The sequence below is a fragment of the Ambystoma mexicanum genome, chromosome 12 (assembly GCF_040938575.1).
Source record: "Ambystoma mexicanum isolate Mex_15411 chromosome 12, UKY_AmexF1_1, whole genome shotgun sequence".
Classification (NCBI taxonomy): Eukaryota; Metazoa; Chordata; class Amphibia; order Caudata; family Ambystomatidae; genus Ambystoma; species Ambystoma mexicanum.
This window is the reverse complement of record NC_090936.1, coordinates 596,805,155-596,832,118: the sequence shown is the minus strand read 5'-3', so window position 1 is coordinate 596,832,118 and position 26,964 is coordinate 596,805,155. Positions and strand designations below refer to the sequence as shown.

At 44.7% G+C, this 26,964-nt stretch overlaps 1 protein-coding gene across 1 annotated transcript in view; it reads right to left on the bottom strand.

The window, feature by feature from the left end:
* The window catches only part of LOC138513860 (Golgi membrane protein 1-like), a 191,322-nt gene that overhangs the window by 50,432 nt on the left and 113,926 nt on the right, over nucleotides 1-26,964 (bottom strand). The window contains exons 4-6 of the mRNA XM_069628975.1: nucleotides 25,334-25,388; nucleotides 15,864-15,966; nucleotides 4,400-4,509 (exon numbers count right to left, since the gene is read on the bottom strand). Coding sequence (XP_069485076.1) covers nucleotides 4,400-4,509; nucleotides 15,864-15,966; nucleotides 25,334-25,388 — 268 coding nt within the window. The remainder of the gene's footprint in view (nucleotides 1-4,399; nucleotides 4,510-15,863; nucleotides 15,967-25,333; nucleotides 25,389-26,964) is intronic.

The following is a 26,964-nucleotide window of genomic DNA, read 5'->3' as shown; positions in this document are numbered from 1 at the left end:
ATAGATTAATGCTAAAGTTTGGGTTCTACTATTTTCATGAAGCTGTGATTGCACAGTTTCCACTCCCAATGTCGGGTGCCTGGATCAGGACTGTCACAGGCTGAGCAAAGTCTGGTATTTGAAGTACAGGGGATTTGCAGGGGACATCTGATGGCACAATTATTTATTTAATTTATATATTGGTGTTTAATGTACCGCCATCTGCGAACACAATCACTTTGTACCTCTGCAAGCAGAAGGGATAGAAGGGGGGGATTGAGCGGGAAGTGGAAAGGGATCTGATCATTTTCAACCCTGGGACATTGCAGACCAGTGACGTGCAGGTTAATGGGTGCAGAGTGAGACAAGTGCTCAAAAATACAGTAGTATCAAATACAAATATTAAGTGGAAGTGCATAGGAAGGAGAGGGCAGACATACATAAGCAAGAGGAGTAGAAAGCTATGCTACGAGCTTGTAATGACAATGCTGCCCATCTCACTACCATGTGCCAGTATTTGGGTAGGCCACATGGTAAGGGCACAGAAAAGCAGTAGGGAGTTGAACAGTCTACAGTCTAATGTTTTTTGGCCAGAATGATTTTCAGTCTCTTTCTGAAAAGCAGGCGATTGTCAATTGCTCCAAGGCTGGTGGGATGATTGGCTAGCTCCTGCTGTATTCAGGGACCTATTCCCTGAATATCTTTTTCCTGGTAGGAGCACAGTGAGTGCCATGGAGACCATTGATCTTTGGAGTCTGGCAGGGCAATGCTTGAGAAGTTTATGCTCGATTTAGTCAGGCGGAAGTCCCAAATAAGCTCTGGGTAATGATGAAAAGTGTTTTAAAAGGGATGCCAGCTTCAGCCAGTTGAGTGCTTTAAGTGGTGGAGTGATGTGGTCCTCGCAAGTTTAGTCCAAACAACCTTCTTACATTTTATTTTTTTATTTAAAAACATTTTTTTTTAATCTTTCTTATTGCTGTGAGAGGAGTTTCCATGGTCTCACGGTCATTCTCATGTTACCAAAAGAGTGATGGGTGTCTTAGAGTCAAGACTGGCATGGAGAGACATTGCTTCTCCATACTAACCTTGTGCCCATGGTCGATGACTGAGCTCTGCCCCTGTGACACTTAGAAGCTTGAGTGGGAAGCTGAGTTTTCTACAGTTCCCACAACATCAACTCATCTTCATGAAGTGGGTAAATTATAATGATTCTTTTAGAATGCGCTCAATACCGGGAACCAGTTTCTAAGCGCGATCCTGGGATTCAAACCTGTGTTGCTATGCATTGGCTGGTTCCCCAGACAAAGTTTTTCCCTTGAGCTATCCTCCCGTGTAAAGTGCTCTTCTCAATTTCTGCTTAAGACCGCAATGTTATCGCACAAAGCTAAACAGTTTGGAGCATGGTTTGTCAATCTCTGGGATTTAGCAGATGAATTTCTTAACCCAAAACACATGACCTTAAACTGGCGCATGGCCTCGGGGGTAAAGAATGACGTTTTGTTCTTGTCGCAGGGGTGAACGCTTTGTGTTATTACCGTGCGGTCAAATTGAAGGTGCCCAGAAACTGATCTAACCCCAGGTTGTAAATGTTCTCTGACCTTATTTGACATCTCATTGCCCTTACTCGTGATGGAAAATTGCCTCCACTTACTACACTGTGTTTACACCAGAGTGTTAGTCGTGGGATCATGGAAAACAGCAGGAGATATTCATGGTGATAAACCCCACAGTCCTGATGGTATCCGGTAATATTGTCCCCATATCTATGGTCGCCCTTCATAATGTCACCAGGAAAAGGTCATGGCAACATTATATATGGTGACCATATATATCGGGATATGAGGAAAGGGCATTTTGGGGGTTGTACGGGTGTCACCCGTTTACCTTGAAAATAATGTAAAAATTGAAAACCTTTCGCCAACATTTTGCCAGGTGACATTTTTGCGGGGACATTATCACATGGAGCCCTCCTGATACCTTGTTGTGAAGTTAGGGGCGATATTAACATACGTCCTGCCCCCCTGTACTCCTTGGCTACATAGGCTCCAACTTGTGAATGTAGTTGCCTTTCTGATAACCTGAAATGGTAACTTGCTAATTAAACCATGGCTAGATTGGATTGAGGTTACGTTGTGCTTTCTGCATGAGCTGGGATAGCTTTTTCTTACAGAGGGCCAGCAATACAATCCACCACATCCTGGGTAAGACTGCAGTAGATTCCTTCCCAACCTTCCCAGGCCAGCGGGTGGAGGGGACCTCGCAGACCGTACAAAGAGAGATTTGAAAGGGCTGGGTCCTTCCTTTTTTTCGATTAGTTATAGATGATAACAAGCATGACAAAAGAAGATCCTAGTTTCTCCTCACGGATGCTATAAAAAACCTATCTTGCTCTTAAAGAAGCACTCCACTAGACCATTGCTCCGGAGGTGTCCATCTCTGGAGAACATATTGGTCACTACAAAGTCCATTCACAATGCCTGCCGTAAGCAGACAAAGTTGCAAATCCGGTTGGAAACAACCTTTCAGGAAACCAACCATCGTGGAAATCCTTATCATAACCTTCGGTGCCACAGAGCAGGTTTGGCTTTTTCAGGGGAACAGCATCACTTTACCAGGTTGTGTAGTCCATGACCACCAAGATGAACTGGTTCCAGTGGTTGCTGTTGGGTCAGTTGGTACCAGCTATGGCAATCCCTACATTCTCAAAAAGTTCCCCCGTCACCAACAGTGGCATCAGCGGCACTTTTGTATTGTTCTCCTGATCGCAGTCTCCTGCAAGTAGCTATTGCAGCTCACTCAGGTCCTCCAGAATGGACACTGGGGTCCCTTTGAATGTCCGTCTCCTTTCCCACAGAGATCAAACTTCCTGCTGATGGGCACCTCCTGCTGTTCTAGATAGTTCTTCTCTATGGGGAATCTGGGCAACCAGTGGTAGGCGCACCCTGTTTTCTGGTCAAGTACTCTTTGAGCCTTTCAGCTGTAGGAGCAGACCCTGCCTCAGAAGGCACCTGTTTACTCTGTGACAGTGTGAGTATATCCAGAATTATAAATAAGGTCCCCTATTTTCGGTTCTTGATGATTTTTACACAGAATACAGATGGCAATCAATCTGCTTTCTGTCTTTATAAGCAAAACAGAAACAACTGAAAATCAGGTCTTTCTGCTTACTTCACCCTGCTGTAACTCAAGCCCTTCTGGCCAATGGCATTGTAGAATGGCAGCAACCAGAGTGTAAACGTTCTGTGAAAATAGTTTGGAAGTTCTCGTAATTGCTGCCAACATACACCTTAGGTCAGCAGCAATCACAGGAACGGCCATTTGCTGCAATGATAAGAATGGAGCCGACACTGATGCAGAACAACTTAGTTCCATTTGTGTCCCGTATGTCTGAACGTGTGTTTTACAAAATGCATTGTTTAATTACAACAAATGCAGAAAAATAATCGTTTTAAATTTTCTGTTCATATGACGAATAATAAATGTGGATTACATCCAGATAAAATGGTTAAAAAAGTAAATATGGATAAATGCAGACGGAAATGATGGAAGAATAAATATAGTTAAACCCTTAGCCTTAAATATGAATAACGAAGTAGCCTTGTATTTAATTAGGAATATACTGAGCAACTTTAGTTTATTAAATGTTTTGCACAATCACTCTACCTTGTATAATTATCATGTTGGATAGAGTGGCAACCCGTAAACGATTTGGGCAGTAATTCAGCAGATTTAGCACCAAACTCAAAATGAGGCCCATCGTCCTTATTCTTTCCGGAATACTTATCCCGAGCATTTGAACATGGACATGGGGAGAGCCTGGGCTCCACAGCCCTTTTGCTTGAATGCCAAGAGGAGACTGGGCAGTGTCAGAACCATGCATCTGCGCGGCAATCCGGTGCTGTGCTTCCTCCGGCCATGAAGATCCGGGTACAGTCAGCTGCACCAGGAGAGAAGAGTGCTAATATTGAGGACTGTTTTCCTGATGCTGTTGTGATCCCACTCTTCCAACGTCTGCCCTGGAATGGGGGTACTTTGATGCCATCTGAGTGACATGTCATATAATGATCCTCTCCTTGATGTCATCTTCACAGAATAAAAACAGTTGTGCAATGCCAAACGCATACATACATACACACATACAGAAATCTAGGGCAGAACTGGTACTTGAAGGGGTACCAATACTGCCCTGTATGTTTACTTGATGTCATCAGAGCATATTGACTCAAACTTACTCTGACATTCCGGTGACTTGACATCATTGAATTGCATCCACTTGTCTGGCTAAATGGGGGCCGGTGACTTGTCCCCTCTGAAAAGGAGCAGATGAATGGAGAACTAGAGCTTAAAGGCCCCAAATCCCCACGCAAGGCGCACAGCGAGAAGCGACGCATGCTTCGGAACGTGCCCACGTGTACGCTACCTTTCTCTTCTGCCCTTTGGCTTCCGGCGGAAGCAGCACTTCCCCTGCTGATGCTCGCCAGCTGCGCGTAGCAGGACTCCTTCAGTTTAATGAGTGGCTCCACTTTGGCCCTGTGGGTGAATTGGAAAAAAAAAAAGCTCTCAATCAAAAGGTAAGACAGCCTATCCTCACATCATAGATAAGCATATTGTATACCCAAAACTAAAAACATACTTCGATTTAGTTTGTGATCTCTCTACTTCTATAATGTGTCCGTGTGCTTATGTACTACACCAGTATACAGCCACGGATGGACCACGGATGCACAGAGGCAATCGTACCGAGAGAAAGGAACATCTTTGAATCCACAAGAATCTACACACAAGGGAAAAAAGAAAAAAAGAAAAAAAGAAAAAAAAGGAAAAAAAAGGGAAAAAGAACAAAAGGAAGACAAATAGAGAGCCGATGAGAAAGAAAATTGAATACCAATCAATACTGAATCAGAATTATGAGAAACATGACAAGGAATCTCCCCTGAGGAACCGTGGCTAAAGTCATGGGGAAACACGTGTTGGGAGACAATTTGGGAGACAAAGTTTGTTTATTGAAACTTTAAGTGTATGGAGTATCCAGAACCTATACTGAATAAACAAATTGGAATTAACACAACCAAGTGATTGAGTAATTCTTCCCAAGGAGCGCACTAAAGGGTACCAACTTTATTTCTCGGAATTGTACATATATTGCTGCAGCCACAATACAGGCACCCCTGGTGCAGACCCTTGGCCATCTGAGAAAGGAACCAGAGAGGCACAAAGGCTTCGCTCTAGATAGGAACTCAAGCCGACATTGGCTGCAACATCTGTTTTTTTCAAAAAAGCCACAGAGACATGTACATGTATGTACCGCTGCACTGAAAAGATCGAGTTGGGGGGCTCAGACCAAAAAAATCGGACGATGTTCTTTTTGTTGAAAAGTCCCAGGTCAGAACATAATGGCCGCTCTTATCGCAGGATTCTAGGATCTGCTTCCTTTATTGCCTTTAAAAAGGGAAATCCATGTGTTTCATATGTTCAAGTACGCAGAGTTGCCACAGAGTATGGACCCATGCATGTCTGTGAAGGGGGAGTGGCACTGCCAAGGCCACAGGTGGGAAGCGGGAGGAATGGGAGTGTGGTGCTGCCCCTTTAAGGGCACGCATACGCGACGGAGTGACGTATCAGTCACGTGTTGGAACGGCAGTTGCTTTCTGTAAACGTCTAGTGAAGAAAATAATAAAGTGAAGGTCCTTCACGAACCGGTGTCGCGTCCTTCTTGCAGCGCAGCCCAACACAAAGGATCACTTAAAGGGGCCCAGTCACTTAGTTCCCCTTCCACCAACAACCAAATAAGACCATAAACATTTTTAATTTCCACACCCCCGGGTAACCCTAAGGTGTGGAGCGGGGCTCTCTGCACGTGGAGCAGCTTCCCCTGAACTACGTCACTCCTAGGTGTCATGGTCTTCATGAGGCCACGAGTTTTGTGGAGGAAGAGGAGGAGAGTCACAGTATTTATTTATTTATTTGGATTTTTAAAGCGCTCACACAGCCCGGGGGCATCGAGGCGGTGTTACAGGAATATGTCTCTTGATTGCGTATTTATAACGCGCTTAATACCCAGAGGTTTCTAAGCACAGACCCGGGGATCGAACCTGTGGTGCTTCGTGTCATCTTGTTTCCGAGGCAAGCACGTTGCCGCTGAGCTATCCTCCCGGGACAGTGACTCCAAAAGCCCATGACGCCTGGCTTAGTCTCCCCCTTACCTGGGCACACTCTTTGCGGCACCCGGCATATTCCCACCGCCACCACCCACCTTGCTATAAAGAGAGCAGCGGTTCTTAACACAGGTTTTGATAGGTTTAACTCGTTCTTCCTTCCAGGACTCACAATGGTACAGTGTATGTTTACAAGAAAAAGGGGGGGCTGCTGGACTTGCACATTGTTCCCCTTTATTGCTGCAGAACATGATATTAGTGGGCCACCCAGAGCACCTGAGTGAACTCCGTGGGCCACTGAGATTCGGTACCAGAGCCTATCGGGGTACCAGATCAGCGGCTCCAAACTAGATGCCAGCTGACTGGCACTGAGCAGCGGCAGAGGTTGTCTTCCTTTGTTGCAGGTCTCCCTCCCTGTTCATGTTTGCTAAATTCCTGGATGCTGGGAGAGGCTCCGATAGCAGCAAGGCCGGGGAGGCTTCACCAAAGTTGGGACTTGGACTACTGCTTTGGTTTAGTCCCGGGAGGATAGCTCAGCGGCAGCGTGCGCGTCTTGGAAGCAAGACGACACGACGCAACAACAGGTTCGATCCCCGGGTCCGCGCTTAAAAACCTCTGGGTGTTTAAGCGCATTATAAATACGCAACTAAGACAAAAAAAAAACACAATTACGCAACTAAGAAAAAACAAACAATTCCTGTAACAGCGCCTCGATGCCTGCGGGCTGTGTGAGCGCTTTATAAATGATAAATAAACTTTACTTAGCAGAAAACCCCAGAGGCGTAGGGCACACCCTGGCAGAATATTTGAGTTTGGATCCTAGTGGAGTAAACTTGCATTGTTTATGGCCAATAAATCTGTTGGAAACTTAAAACCTGTGCTTGGGGTACTTCTTGGTCCCAGTCACATGCACGTGACAATGTGCCTGCACCCACGAGCCTGTGGAAAGGGAGCATTTCTGATTCTTCCGGGGGGGGGGGGTCTTCCCTTTTCTGTTCATAGACACCATTTACACCTCTGGGTCAGTGACACGTAGCGGATGGTCTCCTCGGTTCCTAGGGTCTCTCGCCCCACTCTTCTTGGCCGTAACCTTGTCACATTATGTATTTATGTATCTATGTATGTCTCCATGTATATAGGTATCATCGCCTCCTGTTACCACTTTAGTATCACTTCCTTCAGATGTTATAAGTCATTTTATTGGTTATATATGATTTTCTTGCTGAAAAAATCAGGAGATGCCTTTTTAATATAAATACATTATTATAAAAAATATAGTGCAACAAAACAACGCGCCTATTTTCTACACACTGTGAGACCTTCTATGGTCTCATAGTGCCATCTAGTGGATTTTTTTTCTAATACGCATCCTTTGCTATAAATGTTTTCAAATACCTTTCCTAACATGTATTCTTCCTACAGTTAAGCTAAAGAGTACCTTTTAACAGAGGGTTACCCCGGCCCACCTTCTCTCATTGACCCCTGAAGCCTCCCTTAACCCCAGATATATTTTATTTTGTAAACTGTGTCCTTTTTTTGTATTATTTTTCAAACCGGCAATACTATATTATTGCCTACATTTCATTATTCTTTCACCCTGTCATTGTTTATTACCCTATTTATTTTTGTAATTCATCATTTTTACCCCTTCATTTACTCTCTCTTTATTTTATCCTGCAATGTAATCACTGGTTACCATTTCATGATCACCTCATTTTGATGTTACCCCCTTCTCTCTACTACCACCTTCCCTTTATTACCAGCTCCTCGTTCAGTTATCACCTTCCTCTTTAAGTCTTCACACACCAGCCTTCTCGCACCCTGTACTTTAAGGGCTCTCCAACTTCATGGGTCCCTGCAGCCTCTCCTGCCAGCCTTCTTCTCTCGTTGCCACACCGCCTCAGAACTCCAGTCTTCTCCGCAACTCCAACTGGTCTCTCTGAGCACCCCCAGCTCTTCCAACTCCCACATGGCCTAACTGGGGACCTAGGGTCCGTCTTCAGACACAGGGTTCGACAAGTGTGCAAGCCCTCCGTATGTGTAGGTTTCAGTGAGGGGTGAAGGTTTCTGGCCCGCATACCAATTGGGTTCGGCCTGTTCTCTTCTGTCCACATCTCTGTATCCCGTGTCAGAGGCTTCGATAAAAGGACCCTTCCCGGCTACCGGGAGTTTACCTCTCTAAAAATGGATTAAACAGAATTAAGGATTTGGTCCAAGAGCGTAGGGGCTACACTTTTGTTTTGAAGGCCTGGGTGCGTAGCTTTTTATAATGGAGCCAACTCACCTTTCATCATCCCAGCCTTCAATGGCAATTCTAAAAGGCATAGTGGACATATGGGTCTGTTTGTGTGGGTTCCCTGATTGGGAAGAGGTCCAATAAGGGTACCAGAGGTAAGTGGCTATGATAGAGAGAGGTATGTGCCCACTGGGTGCCTCCGTTTCATTTGGGGTATGGTCAGAAAGAGGGCTGCATGCATCTGCCCCTAACCTATGTGGGAGTGTGTTTGAGATCCTACCCATAGCAGTCCTAGGTCCAGCCCCCGCTACATTGGGGAGACACCAACCTCATGAGTCATGACCCTAATACCTAAATGAGGCAAGGGACCTCATTGCAACGTCCAAACTGAGAACACGGCATGCAATCCTTTTCAACAAACCCTCTGTGTTTCAGGAAATGCACCCTACTGTGGTTTCTTTTTTTCACTTTGGCCCCTACCGAGCCTACAGCATGATAAACCTGCTTTGCTACCGCCCTGTTACCGCGTGAGTCCATTGTTGATCCTCTGACCCATAACAATACATGTTAACACAGAAGATTACAAAGCCATTACCAGTTCGGTGGTTCAGTACAAAACTGGCGCTAATTCCAGATCCAACAAACTGCAGCCACAAATTCACAGAACCGAATGTAACCTCCAACATACACATCCGGATAAACGCCAACAAGGTTATCTCCAGGATGATCCCACAGATGAACGTAGGAGAGGGTGACCACCATGAACCCTCCAAAGAATGACTCTCAGGCGTAAACCTCAAACCAGATGGCAGGTGGAGACCCTGGGGCAGCTCAACGCCAAAACAGAAGCCATTCATTGACTACACGTCACACAACCTGCATTTTCTCACCTGAACTGCGGGTTCAGGTGCCACTATTACTGTAGCACATCCACGGATGTTGGCCGTGGAACCTAGGCTGCAGGGCCTTTTTCCAACTTACTACAACACAATGAGCCAGAGAGAAGCACTTGACCAACTGCACAGGTTCACTAAGTCACACAAACAAGAATAGGTGAACCACAAAGAATCTACTTCGGGGGGGGGGGGGGTCGCGCAGCACTACGAGGAGTAACTGCTAAGGGTCCTATCGCAAGGTATTCACCTTCCGTCGATCCACCCCTACATTGCCCATTGTGTTGCCCTGTTTGGGTCCCAGGTAACACCCAGTGTCATTTGCTCGTATGAGCCATGCTGACATTTTCTCCAAGACACTCCCACCACAGTAATGCACTATGTGCACTGCCGCTGTGCACCTCCAGGTGCACACCATGTCACGGCGCCGAGAGTTCCCACTGTTGTCAGCTCTGGGGTCTCCCACACCGTCAGGTTCGCACCGTGGCTCTACTCCTGGATGGCCCCTTATTTATTTGCTCTTAGGTGTTCCCACCCTGCCATTTTTCTCGCTTGTGATTTGCTCTTGCGTGTCTCCACTGTCGGCTCCTGGTTGTCTTCTGCCGTTATTTTTGCCCCATTGTGAATTTGGCCCCATATGTTGCTTCCTATCCTCTGCTGGAGTTTCTCCCCACTGTGAGATGCTCCAGAATTCTCCACAGAGTGACTTTACTCTGAGGTGCCCCACTACCAGGACGTTTGCACGGCTGCAAAGGATAAGACATACCAAATGCCCATCAGGACCTCCATTGACTGCCCTCCTACTATCATCCGCAAAATCTACTTTTCACCTCTTAATACGCACACTGGCCGAGCCACTCACACAGCGGTAGAAGTGTACGAAAAGAAGTAGTGGAACTATATCCCCTATTGGCCTGCCTCCGGTCCACACAAACCTCATCGCAACGTCCCCTCCCACGCACAAAACAAACACATGTGCCTGCTGTTTAAGGGAATGTTCAGTGCAGTGCACTGAAAGTGAAAGTTTCAACTTCTTCCTACACTTTTATTTTAAAACGAAACCCTTCCGGAACGGTTTCTTTTTAAAATAAAAGTATAGGAACAGTAAAGCGTAATAAAAAAAAGTAGAGGAGCACCGCTCCCAACCACTCACGTCCACTTCGACCACTGCATTCACAAATGGTAATTAAACAACCCCTCTCAGCCAATACTAAAAACAAGAGAACTCTACATCATTACTGCAGTGCAATCCCAGCCAGTGCTTTATTTGTAAGAAAATAAGTGCCAGGGCCCAAATATTTTCTTGCAGGGGAGGACGGGTAGCTCCCTGTCTCCTGTTGACACCACCCACTGTTGCTTCGTACAGTGTCACACGGCGGCTCCATACAGTGTCATTATATTTGGGGTTAAAGCTCCAACTCCCACTGGTTAATTGAGGGTAAAATCAACATAACATTAGTTGTGTCTTGAAATAAAATAAATGTTGAAGTGTTTCTTTAAAACACATCATTGTTAACATTTTTCTCTAATCCTATTGGTGTCAAGAGGAGCATGTTAACCATCTACTCGCAGGAACAAAAATATCAAACGTATTTTCCTCCTGTGGTAAATTGATGGACAAATGTAGGGAAAATCATTACTGAACTGGTGAGTCACCTGTCAAACACTGCAGCAAGATTGGCTTGCATAGGTTGGCACTAATGACTGGGTCTCACTGTCAACATTGGTCTTTTCACTGCTTTTTCCCCTCTGTTGGGGCTGTTGGCTGGTGACTGTCCAGTTGTTGTCAACCCACCCTGCTGGTTATTACACGAGAGAATGTGCAGCAATGTCAAGCAGGCAGAGTGGAGCAGTGTGTGATATGATACGATATGTAATTTATAACATGCCTGTACACAAGTGTTTTTAGGCGCAGCAAGACAACGGAGGGAAGACAGAGGGATGACAAGACAAACGATCTTACTACACCTTCTCTCATTCATATCGTGCAAGTGCTATGATGTAAAAGTGCAAGGGGAAGGGACGAGGGGCAGTGACAGGGAGAGGGAAAGGGGAAGTGCAATCAGGGTAGCATTGCTCTGAGTAAGTGTAGCCAGGACAGCACAGCTCTGGGTAAGTGCAAGGAGGCCAGGGACTGTGGGTAACAGTTAGAGCCCCTAAGTACGTGCAAGGTCCGGAGGCAGTGCAGGGGAGACTGATCACGGAGGAACCTGGTACTCAGTAGACTCTGGGGTAGCCAGGCAACTAGTCGGCACAGGAGAACAGGTAGATCAGCAGGAGAGGGAGAGGGAGAAAGCAGAGGAGAAAAGTAAAGTCTTGAGCTGCTGCCGGAACTTCAGGTGGTCTGGCACAAGTTTGAGAGTGGCCGGGATGCCATTGCAGAGGGAGGCACTTGCAGAGGAGAGAGATCTACCCCCTACTCTCTGCCTGGAGAAGCTTCTGAATATCAGAGCGTTTGAGGTAGCTGAGAGAAGGGCTCGAGAAGAAAGGTATTTTGGAAGAGAAAGTTGGATGTAGTGCAGACCCCGGCCCCAGAAAGCCTTGTGGATGATGCAGAGGGTCTTGAACTTGATCCTTGTAGCCACAGGGAGCCAGTGTAGAGATGTTAGGGCTGGAGAGATGTGGTCCATGGGCTTGAGACCAAGGACAAGTCTCGCTGTCCTGTTCTGGATTAGTTGCAGAGGGCGGAGAGTAAAGGAAGGCAGATTGAGAAAGAGGCTGTTGCAGTAGTCCAGCCTAGAAAGAACCAGGGTTCTGGAGACAGTGAGCCTTTGCGGGCAAGTGAGAAAAGGGAGAATACATCTGAGGAGGTGCAGTTGGTAGTGGGCCTTCTTGGCAAGGTCTTTGATGTGAGGAGAGACTGGAGTCGAAGCTGACACCAAGGTTTGTAGCCTCACAGGAAGGCAAAGGAAGAGGGCCCAAGGAGGGCGGCCAGAGTGAGAGAGGGAAAGTGGGAGCAGGGTTCCCAATAAGAAAAATCTCCATATTACTGGCACTGAGGCAGAGATCATTTGCAGTGCACCAATCCTGAATCACGGATAGACAGTCAGGAATGAGCGAGAGAGAAGAAGAGGCTGAGGGGAGCCTGCAAGGGAGCTCAGTGTCATCAGCATAACACTGAAAGTTAGATCAAAAGGTAGAGATCAGGTGGGCCAAAGGGGCCAAGTAGACATTGAAGAGCCAGGATGAGAGGACAGATCCCTGGGGAACACCACATGTGGAGAGAGAGGTGGAGGAGATAAAGGGCCAAAGTTGGACCTGGTAGGGTCGGTCCAAGAGGAAGGAGGTCAACCACTTCAAGGCCTGATCCGTGATGCCCAGGTTCTTACGGAGTCGCTTGATCAGGATAGCGTGATTGAACGTTTCAACCGCAGAGGACAGGTCAAGGAGGATGAGGACAGAAGGAAGTCTAGGGTCAAGATTAGTGAGCAGGTCTTCACACGTGCTCAGGAGAGCAGTTTCCATGCCTCTGGCTGCTCTGAAGCCAGACTGACTGTCATGGAGATAACCAACAGATTCAGTTTGGAAAGTAAGCTGGGAGATGGCCAGCTTTTCCATGAGTTTGCACAGGAAAGGAGTGATAGAGCTCAGGCGATAGTTTGCCAGAAAGGTAGGATTGGCAGAGGGCTTTTTAAGGAGGGGGTGCACAAGGGAGTGCTTGAGGAGAGAGGGGAAGGACCCAAAGGCAAAAGTGTGGACATGGCCAGCACCAGTGCCCATGAATGTCACCTTGCATCTCATTGTTTTTCATAAAAATGTATAAATAGACCTGCCCTGCCAACCTGGGTCATCGGGTTTGTGAATAACAATTAGCCAGCCCAGGATTCAGAGACACTGTGCCTCATTACGAGGCTGGAGGTAGCCTTGCCGGTAAAACCGGCAAGGCTACCTCCAAACTTGCATCCGGGTCCGGCACCCCCGAATGGGCAATTACCGGGCTATTCAGGCCGAGCCGGACCTGGTAATTGCCCTTTTGCGGGTGCCGGACCCGGTACATCCCCATTCCCATTTGAGCCCCATTGGGCTCAATGGGAATGGGGAGGGTGGTAGCACCGGTACCGTTAATAACGGTACCGGTGCTACCATCATGTTCTGCTCGCGGGTGCCGGTACGGCCACCAGGTCAGACCTGGTGGCTGCAAGGGCACCCGTGAGCAGAACTCGTAGTATGGCGATACGGTAGCGAAGGTGCCGGTAGCGATACCAGTGCCATTGTTGCCTTACCACCATACTTGTAATGAGGCCCACTGTGTTACTATGAATGAATGACAGTTAAAATAATGGGTGAGGCGCCGAATTAGCCGGCGCCAAATAGGCTGTGCTGAAACACAGTGTACCGAGCCTTGCAACGGGGAAATAAATGCATTAGGCAACACTGCCACCTAGTGTCTTTTAAATTAATGTTTTTCTATGTTAATTTGGACATACCTAAATAAACATCCTAAATAAGTCGTAGGCACTGAAAAGTTTAAACATTGTTTCTTTGTCTCTGCATGTTGTAAGGTGAAAAGAAGGTATTCATTAAATCATTTTAAAAATGCATTTTAAATTGTAGCCTATTTCTACAATCAGTGGCCTGAGCCGAATGTCGGACAGATACTTCATTTTTGGGGCAAGCGTCTTACTGTCTCGCTGGACCTTTCAAAAGGTGGTCTGTCTGTAGAAAAGTTTCAATTAAATATAATCAATAACACATGCATAGGATGCTCCTAACTATTAACACACTGTCCCCAAAATGTCAACATTTCTTATGACCCCTTCTTACATCCGTGTCCATATATGAAGACAGCAGTATGGGCGCAGATTGAACCCCCGCCAGGCCTGTGTCAGCCTTTCCTCCTCTTGACTGGAGGACTGCCCCTCCTGGCTCGCACCTGGTGCTTGATGCACCCCCTAGCAATCTCCCGCAGGGCTGGGACTCTATGTGCCAGCCCTGATTTAAAAATAAAACTAAAGACATCACCACATGCGTGGCGTGCTGCGCTGCACAGGACAGGGAGCCACTCACAGTTTTAAAAAACATATTTAATATCAGCACTGGATGGCTAATGAGCGCCAGCCAGCATTGCTATTAAAAAAAAGAATACATGTGAGTGGTGCACCGTCCTGTTTGGCGCAGCACAGCACTGACAGGGTTACCATAGCAACCATGCTCTTGCTGCGGCACGCGCGGCATTGGTTCATCCCGGAAGAACTTAAATCATTCAAGTCCTTCTGGGGTGCGCCATCACTGCACGGCCACCATGCTGCTGCCTCGTCGTGCCCTAACCTGGAGTGTAGAGCTACGGCATTGGTAAGTGTTTGTTTGCACGGTAATGTATGTTTGATTGCGATATATGTGTGTATCATGTTTTGGAATTAATGTATGTATATTGTGATGAAAGTATGTATTGTAATGTATGGAACATGTATGTATTGTAATGCATATATGTGTTGTTATGAATGTATGAATCACTGCGCATGTACGTGTGTTTGAATGTAATGCACTGTGTGTGTGCAGGACTAGTTGAGTGAGAAGCTGTGTGTGCATGTATGTAAGTATGCATGCTTATATTAGTATGAGAGTGTGTGGACTTGTGTGTGTGTGTGCTTGCGCAATGAATAGCATCTTTGCAAAGGATTTACATGGCCAACTATACAACTGGTATGGTTGGTCATGTAAATCTCCTGCAGAGGCTGCTGAAGTGGCCATTGCCGGCATAGATAGGTTTCCTTTCTGTGCCAGTAATGGTCACTGTGAATCACATGCATGAAGCTGCTGCCACAACCAATCTATACCAGTAATGGTCACTGTGAATCACATGCATGAAGCTGCTGCCACAACCAATCTATACCAGTAAGGGTCACTGTGAATCACATGCATGAAGCTGCTGCCACAACCAATCTATACCAGTAATGGTCACTGTGAATCACATGCATGAAGCTGCTGCCACAACCAATCTATACCAGTAATGGTCACTGTGAATCACATGCATGAAGCTGCTGCCACAACCAATCTATACCAGTAAGGGTCACTGTGAATCACATGCATGAAGTTAATGGTCGCCACAACCAATCTATACCAGTAATGGTCACTGTGAAGTACAAAAGCCACGTGAGATAACACAGGTCCACTTGACATGTATGGAAAGCTAGATTAAACATTACACATAAAGATGACATTGTTTAAAATGTGCAACATCCTGGCTCCAAACATATAAGCATCACATCAAATGTTTGCACGTTTATTTTGGGATACTAGTCAGCACACATTCCATAATTAAATTCATAGATTCCTTATTTTATTATTCAATTGCATTACAGATGTTTTATAATAGCCATTCTCTAAACCTTGCAAGTTAAGTTTACAATTCATCTATTTACAACGTCGATAAATGCATTTATTAAAATATGCCAAAGATAAATTAACTACACATATTTTTCAGTAATTATAAATATGACAGAACTGAAAAATATACGAATGAATTTAATATAATTATGGAAGGTTACTGACTTGTATCCCAAAATAAACGTGCAACCATTTGTTGTGATGCAAAGGTAGAATGTCACTGTTGTCAAAGCTGGGCTTCCCCTGCCGCCAAAGACCTGTTTCCGGACTTACGCGAGTAGGCTGTACTTCTCCATGAGCTGGGACTGGTTGCTCTGAAAGACTTCCATCTCTTTCTCTAGTTTCTGTTGCTCTGCCATCATGTGACTGATGAGTTCTGGGAGGAGAGAGGCAAGACGTGAGCTCACAGATGGAACATGGGTAGGCACAGATGTTGAGAGCAATGTTTGACAAGTGACAAGTGTTGGCATTTATTGTGCAAACAACACAGCATTCGTTGGTGAAGGCCAGAGAAAATGCAGATGTAGCCAGAGGAACTATTTGCAGGGCCAATCGGAGGATGTGTGCAGCTCCTGTCGACAGCATTACCAGCAGAACACACTCAAAGCTGCTTGTAGGGGTGATAAAGAGTCCCCAGCGGGTGGTGCCCTCGAAGACTGCCTTGTCTTGCCTCATACCAAAACAAGGGCATTTAATCTGTAAGGTACTCAGACAGAACTGCATGGTATATTTGACAGGATCGTAAATTATATAGCCTGGGGCGTTGCTAGGGGGGGGGGCTAAGGGGGCTATAGCCCCCGATCTTTTGGTTGTAGCCCCGGATAGAATCTCAGGAGCTACAGCCAAAAGACTAGCTAGCCCCCAGTCCCAACAGTTCCAACATCAGCTTAGCCCCGGGTCTTTTCCAGACCTAGCAACTCCCCTGTATATAGCACTACACACTCCTGCTTTTTTTTTTAGAACCCAATAGAGGTCCAGGGTCTGATTCACAAAGGTTTACCTTGGAGCAAATGAGGTTTATCTGAACATCTCAGGTGTGCACCTGCTACCTCACCCCTGATTCCAAAGCCTCAAACCGGTGCATCTCCGAGATGCCCTTTGGCAACTTTCTGAGAATCGCATTTGCACGTGAGCATCTCAAAGGTGCTCCAGATTCGCCCCAGTCCTAGGCTCAGTGATGAAGTAGTGGCTGCAAGTGTGAGGTGCACATAGACATCACATGATTTAGTACAAATCTTTGTGAGTCAGGCCCCTGAAATAGCACATCTGCACATTGATCTCAGCCACTCTCCCCTGTTGTGTAGTCAAAGCAGCAACATAGCTGCAGCATAACCCAGGTGATGCGGCCTCACTGCCCTGCCACGCATCCCCCCCCTACACCCACCCGCCTACCTTGCTTGGGCCCTCCCTCTCATCGCTTCAGGCAGTCAGGAGTGGGCAGTGCTTAATATGTGGGGGTGTTTGCCAGGGCTCAGCCCTGGCACTTATTTCTGAGCCCTGGCACTTATTGTCTCCGACATATAATAAACACCTATAGAATCAGAGCGAAATGTAAATTATGATTGTGTTTAAAGACACACTTAAAAGTTTGTCTCATGTCAAGTCACGAAGAATATTTTATTTTATGTGTATGTTGATTGGCATTTGAAAATTACACATCTGCCGTAGTGAGCGAGTACATCCATCAACCAATATAAGTCGGTAGGAGTCGCAGCTTCAACCCCATATATGTTGACAGCATAGGGAGCATCGTGGGAGGTGGCAATAGAGGGCGGGGAGCTACCCATCCTGACGTGGCATGTGTTAGAAAATATTTGAGCCCTGGCACTTATTGTTTTACAAACTAAGCACTGGTTGAGAGTCAAAAGGAAACAAGAACTCGGAGTGGGTCCCATTTCAATCTCCACAAGGCCACCTAGGGCAGGGAGAAGGTTGCCCCCTCTCCCCACAGTGTAGTGAGAATAAAAGGACATCCACAAAGCGGCTAACTGGACTGCGATTTGCAGGTCCGACCCGCATATAAAAGGTGATTTACGCAAGCCACAAAATCACCCTTTAACATTTCAAACAGGGTCACTGCTTGATTGATGCCAGTCACTCCCGCCACCCCACTGAAAAAGTTACCACACAAGAAGCTCACAATAGTCCTGAGTCCAAAGAGCTCAATCAGTAGGTGTCAAGGCACCTACAGGTGTGCAGGTGGACCACTCTGTATTTAAATAGACAGTGTTGGAGGCATGGCACTGCTGAGCATTTCTGCCAACCTACTCCTTTGCCAAGAAACCTCTCTGGCTCCAGATTCATTTTTTTAGATAATGAAAAGAGACTTTAAAAGAGCTGGGAAATACAGAAGAGATGTCCTTTCAAGGAAAGTTCTTATGTGCATGTCTTTTAATCCGCACTCTCCCAGTTGGGATCTGTGTCATCTCAAAACACTGAATTACACTTCATGGTAATTACACATCATGATAAGTGGCTGAAGTTACAGATGTTAGCACTGATAAGTACAGTGTCCACTTAACATGACAGAGAAGGACTCCTAGCGCTCACCTTTTAGAGCTATACTTAGGATCTCTAGACAGGGAAATGATGGTGCTATGGTGCCCTGAAGGGAGCCTGAATTTGTATGGGGCACAGAGCAAGCCCCATGTCATTTCTTGACTAAAAATGAAGGTGAAATGAAGACTGGACCCACACAATAAGGGCAGCTTCATAGCTCCGGTGACTGGGTGTATGTTCTTGGCTCTACAAGGTTTGGAAATGAACTCTGGTCTTTGTAGCTGACATGACTCAGATATTGGGTATTGGGTAGGGAGGACATCAACAGACCTCCTTGATAGTGTATGGTTCTATTCAAAGAATCACAGAATGTTTATAATGCATGTTTCGGAGGGAACATGGCATGGTGGTTGGAGCAGCACATGGGTGTTTGACCATTAAGTCCTATGTTAAAAGCTGGCATCTATGGATCCTACATACTGATACCTATAGGATATGCAGCTATGTAGGACTCTTAAATGTCCCTTCTGCTTCCTTCCATACGCGCATCAGCCCTCGGCTGAGCACCCAGGACGATTTACAACAAAGATGCGTGAGCATCACTCTCACTACAACAAACTACAACAAATACAGAACGCAGCAGCAAGACTACTCCTCAAACTCACTAAGAGAGAACACTTCACACCAGCACTGAGAACACTACATAGGCTTCCAGTCAAAAAAATGCATATAACAACATATCCTTTATCCATTGCAGTGATGTTGGAAGGTACATTTCCCCATAGACACAAACTGTTCTCTGTCCTACTTCCAGCACTTCAGAACACTAGTGAAACAGATTCTGTATAGAGATGGAGGCTCCAATGGCTACTCAGTTTGGTTATTCTAGGTGACAGGCTCATATTGGCACTAGACATTGCCAACAATGGGACAGGATCTGGCAAGAAACGTTCATAGAAGGCATGATATGATATGATTTGATATGATATGATAGTTTATTTATATAGCGCCTATACACAATGTGTTTCAAAGCGCTTCAAGGCAAGGGAGGGAACAAGGGAAAATACAATGACATTCTTACAGGCCATGTACAGTACGGATGTGAAATTAACTATCGTACTGGATCTGATGACATTTCAGATAGTGCAAGAACTAAGACATAAATAAGGAATGGAGGGGGAGAGTGGGAAGGAAATGGAAACAGACAGGCGACTACCGTACTAGGCCTGATGACATTTCTGGTAGAGCCGGTGAAAACAAGAGGTGAGGGAGAGGGGTGCAGAAAGGTAGGGGAGGAACAAATCAAGCGACTATCATACTAGGCCTGACAACATTTCAGATAGTGCTGGAGGGGTGGGTGGGGAGGAGACAGACGAGGTTGCTATCATACTAGGTCCAGGGACAATTCTGATAGAGTAAGTGCATAGAAGAAAGTAAGGGGAGGAGATAAGAAAAGGGAGAAGGGAAAGGAGGGGAGAATAGAGAGTTAGCAGTCAAAAAGAGTGGAGAAGCAAGAGGGGAGAGTGAATACAATTGCAGAAGTCAGTAGTAACACAAAATGTTGCAAGCCAGGATAGAAGATGAAGATGGGAACAGCACGATTCAGGGCCACCATGAGTACCAGATGCAAAGGAAGTCCAGCATGAGAGTTGAGAAAGGGTGACGCACCGTGAATGAAAGAAGTCCACAAAAGTCAAATCCAGCATTGGCCACAAGACGGTGATGGTGAAACCAGAATTTATCAGGACAGACTCCTGCAGAAGTAGGCTGGAGGGGGACGAGGGGGGCAGGGTAGAAGAATCAAGCAAAACAGACAACACCTGTGTGTGAGAATGGTGGGGGCATAAGGGAACATCACGGGGGGGGCAGAGGCGGTGGGGATGGCCTGTGGGGACAGAGGGAGTAACACATGTTTGTGCATGCTTACCTGCTGTCTGAGCAGGGGGTCGGGCCCTGGGTCCTCCTGGTCCAAACAGGTCCAAACAGGAATTGCCCTTTTCTTTGACTGCCATTCACTTCGGACGCCCGGGAAAGAGACGCCCTTGATCTAAGAGTTAAGAGCAGGAAGGAAGAGGCAGGGCTAAGAAGGTGGGCGGTGCTTAGGCCAGGTGACCTAGATCCCCTTGCACCTGCTCCCCATCTGCTCCTGGTCCTTTGCCAACGTTGGCAGAAGCTATGTATGTGAAAATAAAAATATACTGCCTGCCCGGTGTGGAAATGCCTGCACTTGACTTAAAAAATGAAATCCCATGAGTTGTTCTGAATATTGATCAATATATAATCACTGAGGTCCAGCCATGCAACTCTGCTTTGACATCAGGAGACTAAGGGGCCATTCAGAGTCTTCCTAAAAATATTTCCTTCTAGCACTGGAATCTGTGTAGGGCACTGCCAGCGATTGCTCTAAGAGTTATGTCCTGCAGGTTGCATGACAAAGTCAAAGAACAAATTCAAGATTGACCTTACAATCAGATCAGGAAGCTGTTGATTTAACATACGAGGCACCATCTGATGACACTCACTCCTAGAAATCTAGAGAGGCCTCATGTAAGACCATGCCTTCTAAATGGGGGGGTGACTGAAACATGCTCCTCTTATGACGCATCTGGCAGTTCTATAGAAGACCACCCCTTCCATCTTCCATCTCGAGCCATTGGCTCAGTTGTCTTTTTTCCTGCATGCTCCATTGGTTGCCAAAATCACCCTGAAGTGGTATTTTGGAGGTACGTAATGCTATATTAAAACCTCTAACATTATCTTTATCATTTGACATAAGCTCAAGCATTAAAGCAATAATATATATATCATCTAAAGTGCTGCATTAATAAGGCATTAGTAAAAAGAGAAGATGAGAATGGCCTTGGATAGATTTTTATAGCGGAGAAACCAGCGAAGGGGTGGAGCAACCACAAGCTTACGCGGTAGTGTATAGAGGTCGTTAGCAAAATTTTACAAAACTAAAAAAAAAAATGTACAAGCAGGGAACACAGGAAAGCTTACATCTAAGAAGGGGAGGACAGTTGACATTTATGTCTGAAACACTTGTGTATGGGCACGCTATAAAGAAAATATATCATATCATATCATATGACGAAATTAAATTATGACTCGAGAGGATAGCTTAGGAGCAACGTGCTCGCCTTAGAAGCAAGACGACGCGGAGCAACACAGTTTCGATCCCCTGGTTCGCGCTTAGAAACCTCTGGGTATTAAGCGTGTTATAAATAACCAATCAAAATAAAATCAAGAGAGCAAGAGTAAACCTTCACCTAGGGAATGGTTAGAGCGTGTGTGAAGTTGAAATAGAATTATAATACATAACCCAAAAAAACTCACAAGCAGGGGACACAGGAAAGCTTAGATCTAAGAAGGGGAGGATAGTCGACATTTATGTTGGTAACACTTGTGTATGGGGCGCTATAAATAAAATATATCATATCATATGACGAAATTAAATAAGAGAGCAAGAGTAAACCTTCACCTAGGGAATGGTTAGAGCGTGTGTGAAGTTGAAATAGAATTATAATACATAACCCAAAAAAACTCACAAGCAGGGGACACAGGAAAGCTTAGATCTAAGAAGGGGAGGATAGTCGACATTTATGTTGGTAACACTTGTGTATGGGGCGCTATAAATAAAATATATCATATCATATGACGAAATTAAATAAGAGAGCAAGAGTAAACCTTCACCTAGGGAATGGTTAGAGCGTGTGTGAAGTTGAAATAGAATTATAATACATAACCCAAAAAAACTCACAAGCAGGGGACACAGGAAAGCTTAGATCTAAGAAGGGGAGGATAGTCGACATTTATGTTGGTAACACTTGTGTATGGGGCGCTATAAATAAAATATATCATATCATATGACGAAATTAAATAAGAGAGCAAGAGTAAACCTTCACCTAGGGAATGGTTAGAGCGTGTGTGAAGTTGAAATAGAATTATAATACATAACCCAAAAAAACTCACAAGCAGGGGACACAGGAAAGCTTAGATCTAAGAAGGGGAGGATAGTCGACATTTATGTTGGTAACACTTGTGTATGGGGCGCTATAAATAAAATATATCATATCATATGACGAAATTAAATAAGAGAGCAAGAGTAAACCTTCACCTAGGGAATGGTTAGAGCGTGTGTGAAGTTGAAATAGAATTATAATACATAACCCAAAAAAACTCACAAGCAGGGGACACAGGAAAGCTTAGATCTAAGAAGGGGAGGATAGTCGACATTTATGTTGGTAACACTTGTGTATGGGGCGCTATAAATAAAATATATCATATCATATGACGAAATTAAATAAGAGAGCAAGAGTAAACCTTCACCTAGGGAATGGTTAGAGCGTGTGTGAAGTTGAAATAGAATTATAATACATAACCCAAAAAAACTCACAAGCAGGGGACACAGGAAAGCTTAGATCTAAGAAGGGGAGGATAGTCGACATTTATGTTGGTAACACTTGTGTATGGGGCGCTATAAATAAAATATATCATATCATATGACGAAATTAAATAAGAGAGCAAGAGTAAACCTTCACCTAGGGAATGGTTAGAGCGTGTGTGAAGTTGAAATAGAATTATAATACATAACCCAAAAAAACTCACAAGCAGGGGACACAGGAAAGCTTAGATCTAAGAAGGGGAGGATAGTCGACATTTATGTTGGTAACACTTGTGTATGGGGCGCTATAAATAAAATATATCATATCATATGACGAAATTAAATAAGAGAGCAAGAGTAAACCTTCACCTAGGGAATGGTTAGAGCGTGTGTGAAGTTGAAATAGAATTATAATACATAACCCAAAAAAACTCACAAGCAGGGGACACAGGAAAGCTTAGATCTAAGAAGGGGAGGATAGTCGACATTTATGTTGGTAACACTTGTGTATGGGGCGCTATAAATAAAATATATCATATCATATGACGAAATTAAATAAGAGAGCAAGAGTAAACCTTCACCTAGGGAATGGTTAGAGCGTGTGTGAAGTTGAAATAGAATTATAATACATAACCCAAAAAAACTCACAAGCAGGGGACACAGGAAAGCTTAGATCTAAGAAGGGGAGGATAGTCGACATTTATGTTGGTAACACTTGTGTATGGGGCGCTATAAATAAAATATATCATATCATATGACGAAATTAAATAAGAGAGCAAGAGTAAACCTTCACCTAGGGAATGGTTAGAGCGTGTGTGAAGTTGAAATAGAATTATAATACATAACCCAAAAAAACTCACAAGCAGGGGACACAGGAAAGCTTAGATCTAAGAAGGGGAGGATAGTCGACATTTATGTTGGTAACACTTGTGTATGGGGCGCTATAAATAAAATATATCATATCATATGACGAAATTAAATAAGAGAGCAAGAGTAAACCTTCACCTAGGGAATGGTTAGAGCGTGTGTGAAGTTGAAATAGAATTATAATACATAACCCAAAAAAACTCACAAGCAGGGGACACAGGAAAGCTTAGATCTAAGAAGGGGAGGATAGTCGACATTTATGTTGGTAACACTTGTGTATGGGGCGCTATAAATAAAATATATCATATCATATGACGAAATTAAATAAGAGAGCAAGAGTAAACCTTCACCTAGGGAATGGTTTGCGCGCGTGTGAAATTGAAATAGAAATGCTTGGTAGCCTCCAATATCCGTATACAAGCCTGGAAATAATGTTCTTTTTACAGGCAGGTTGTGACATCTAATAAGAAAATGACATCAAAACTGCTCTGTAATCAGTTATTGCGCTTCATTGTGATATCTCAATGCCTGCTGCTTAAGTCAGCAAAGAGCAGAATTCCAGCTGTCACCCCGGGACCTAATGAAAGCAGTGACAAGCTTTTCAAATTCTGTACTTGTACGATAGTTTTCTGTGAAACTTTACAGCCATTAATTAGCAAGGAACTGTTTATTGTAAAATGTTTAACTTGTGCACTGCTGGAATTTAACACAAGTGACTAAGAATCTGAATGTTATTACTTATTTTAAAGCACAAAATGAAAACGTTTTTTTCCGATGCATTTTATTAAACTGCTTTGTTTTCAATGTGTTAGAAGCTGCATATTAGCTTTTTCAAATCCAGATACTAAATTGATTATATGAATCATCAAATAGAAGATCTCTTGCATTAGATTAAGCAAGAGGCCAGGTATTAAACGGGATGTCAGTGTTTGGTCATGTATTATAAGGAATAAATGTGCGCCCTGAGGCCCTCGGGCATGTGGCGTGTTACAAAAGTTTAAATAAATAAATAAAACACCACCTATCATATGTGAAAAGGAAATTAGAAATCACCTCAGAGTTACGTAGCCTCATAAAAGTTAAAGGTTGACAGTGAACAACCATAATTTTGTGCAAAATGTATCTGCTTTCCAAGCAACCTGTATAGCTCATTGGTGTGCCTGCATGACTTATTTTAGCGGAAATCACACCGCTAGTTTGAAGCTTACTTTATGTGTAACTGGATTGCAGCACCGGCCTGATGCCCGTGGGCTTAGGCGCTTCACAAATGAAATAAAGAAATAAAGAAATAAAGGAACTCCACCTTCGGCCTCGCTCCTCTATTTGGCCACTGAACTCCTCAGTGCCTTGCAATATCCTTATAATGTACTGGTCACATATCCCATATGTGATCTAGAATTATGTAAAGATGGGACGAGTGTCACAGGACAGACAGAAAGAGAGGTGGACAGCAATCAAGTCTGGAACGATTTGAAGTTTGAACAAGACAGCAGAAAAGGTAACAAGTTGACTTATTTGTCACTAGCTTACGTTGAAACAGAAAGTACATTGAATGTAGTTAGGGAGGAAGAAAGATACACGAAGAAAGGACACTGAGGTTCCAGGAAGAGCTATAGGGTGTGACCAATGATGGTGGATAGTGAATGGGAGGATAGAGGGTGGCCCAAGGACCCGCGGGAAAGAGCACTATCTCTGCCGTGTTGGAAAGGAGAGGGCGAGAGGGAGTGGATCTCTAGATGTCCCTGGGTGCAATGCGATCATGGAGTAATACATCTGCTAGTCCTCAACATATAAAAAAGAGGAAAGAGTGGAGGAGGAGCAAAGAGTAGATCAATGGGAGGATGATGAGAAAAGGTAAGGACTAGGAGCAAAGCACTCGAGTTGCGTGCAGTCAATGAGACACCGCCATCATCACATCAGATATCACATTGTGAAGTGGAATAAGCAGAAAATCAGTTACGGCACACCTGAGAGGGATCAGAGTTCTCCTTACCTTCTTTATCACTGATTACTGAACTCTTTGACTCAATAGCCCGAAGGAGCTGGTCCTGTATAAAAGCAAACGAGCAGGCATGTCAGGGAGCTACATCAGCGTAAACACAGGTTTAATATAATCCCACCCATACCACGGTTCCAATCATGCATTTCGTGTTTGTGTACCCTCACCCTTTCTCTAGCTGGCATTGCCTTTATTTCACTATAGTGCTTTATACCCTAAGCCTCTCTCTAGCTGGACCAAGGACAAGCCGCTACATCAGTGGGGCTCCCAAGAGCAAGGGAGAATGCTGCAAGAATGGAGTTAGGAGTAGGAATCCTGGCTCTGAATGTGCATATTGCCACCCGGTAGCATCCCGCTAAGCCGAGAGGGCAGGGCCCTGCAGAGGGAGTAAAGAATCCACCCAGGATGTGCCACACTATCACTGCAGTGGCCGCCCTGGTTGCTCACTCTGCATGAAGTGCAAGGCACAGGAGTCCATAAAAGATTTTATTTTTTAAGTTCGGGCTGCTATAGAAGGGCTGCGGTATGTACCCACAGCCATTTATCACAGAATGCGGTCATTTAACCGTTGAGTAGTCAAAAACTACCTATGAATGTACTTGGTCGGAAGTGTTTTACCATTTCAGTTCCACATATACAACTATGATTAAAATAATGTTTTTCATTCTATTTATCTTTTACTTTTTGTTATTGTCCATTTTCCTATTTTATTGTCGTCTCCGACTAAAATGCATTATTCATATCACACCAATTATTGTTCGCTAAGAAATATGTTTATTATCTATCCACATATGTTTCACACACCTTGGTAAATATAAATGTGGATAGATAATAAACATATATAATGATAATAATGCCCTTGAGGAAGTGCCATGGGTGTGAAACATGTGTTGGCTCTGCTTTATGAGTAATAAACAGAATTTATTAAGGAACGTAGCCTCTTTGATTTATTTTTTTATTTTTATTTATTTTGACATTTATAGAACGCACCTAACCCGGCGGCAGCTGGGCGCTAGGTTGCATATAGGTGGTGGTTACAGTGGTTACATGATGCAGTAGGTTACAGGATATGGTTGCGATTAAAGTTCGCTGTATGCATTTCATAGTGCTTGCAGTTGGTTACAGGTACGGTACAGGTAATTTGCAGGTGAAAGGTTTAATCGCAGTTCCTCTAGATATCTTGGGAAAAGAGCCAGGTTTTGAGACCTTTGCGGAAGAACCAGAATGAGGGATCTGATCTAAGTGCTAAAGGTAGGTCATTCCATTGTTTGGCCACAATCACAGGGAAGCTGCTGCCTCCAGCTTTTTGTCGCTTGTATCTGGGGATGGCTAGAAGGCACGACTATGCAGATCGTGTGCGTCTGTTGGATTGGGCCTTGGAGATTTGTCTAGCTAGGTAGATCGGGGTGCTGTTTGATAGGCATTTGTGGGTCAGAGATAAAGTTTTGAATGGGATGCCTTCCCGGAACGGGAGCCAGTGGATATATTTCATCTAGCTGATGAGATGTGATCTTTTTTAGGGATGTTGAGTACGGCTCTTACAGCATCGTTCTGAATGATTTATTATTTGTGGATATTGCGCAAATTGAATCCCACAAAAAGGGAGTTACAATAGTCGATCCTAG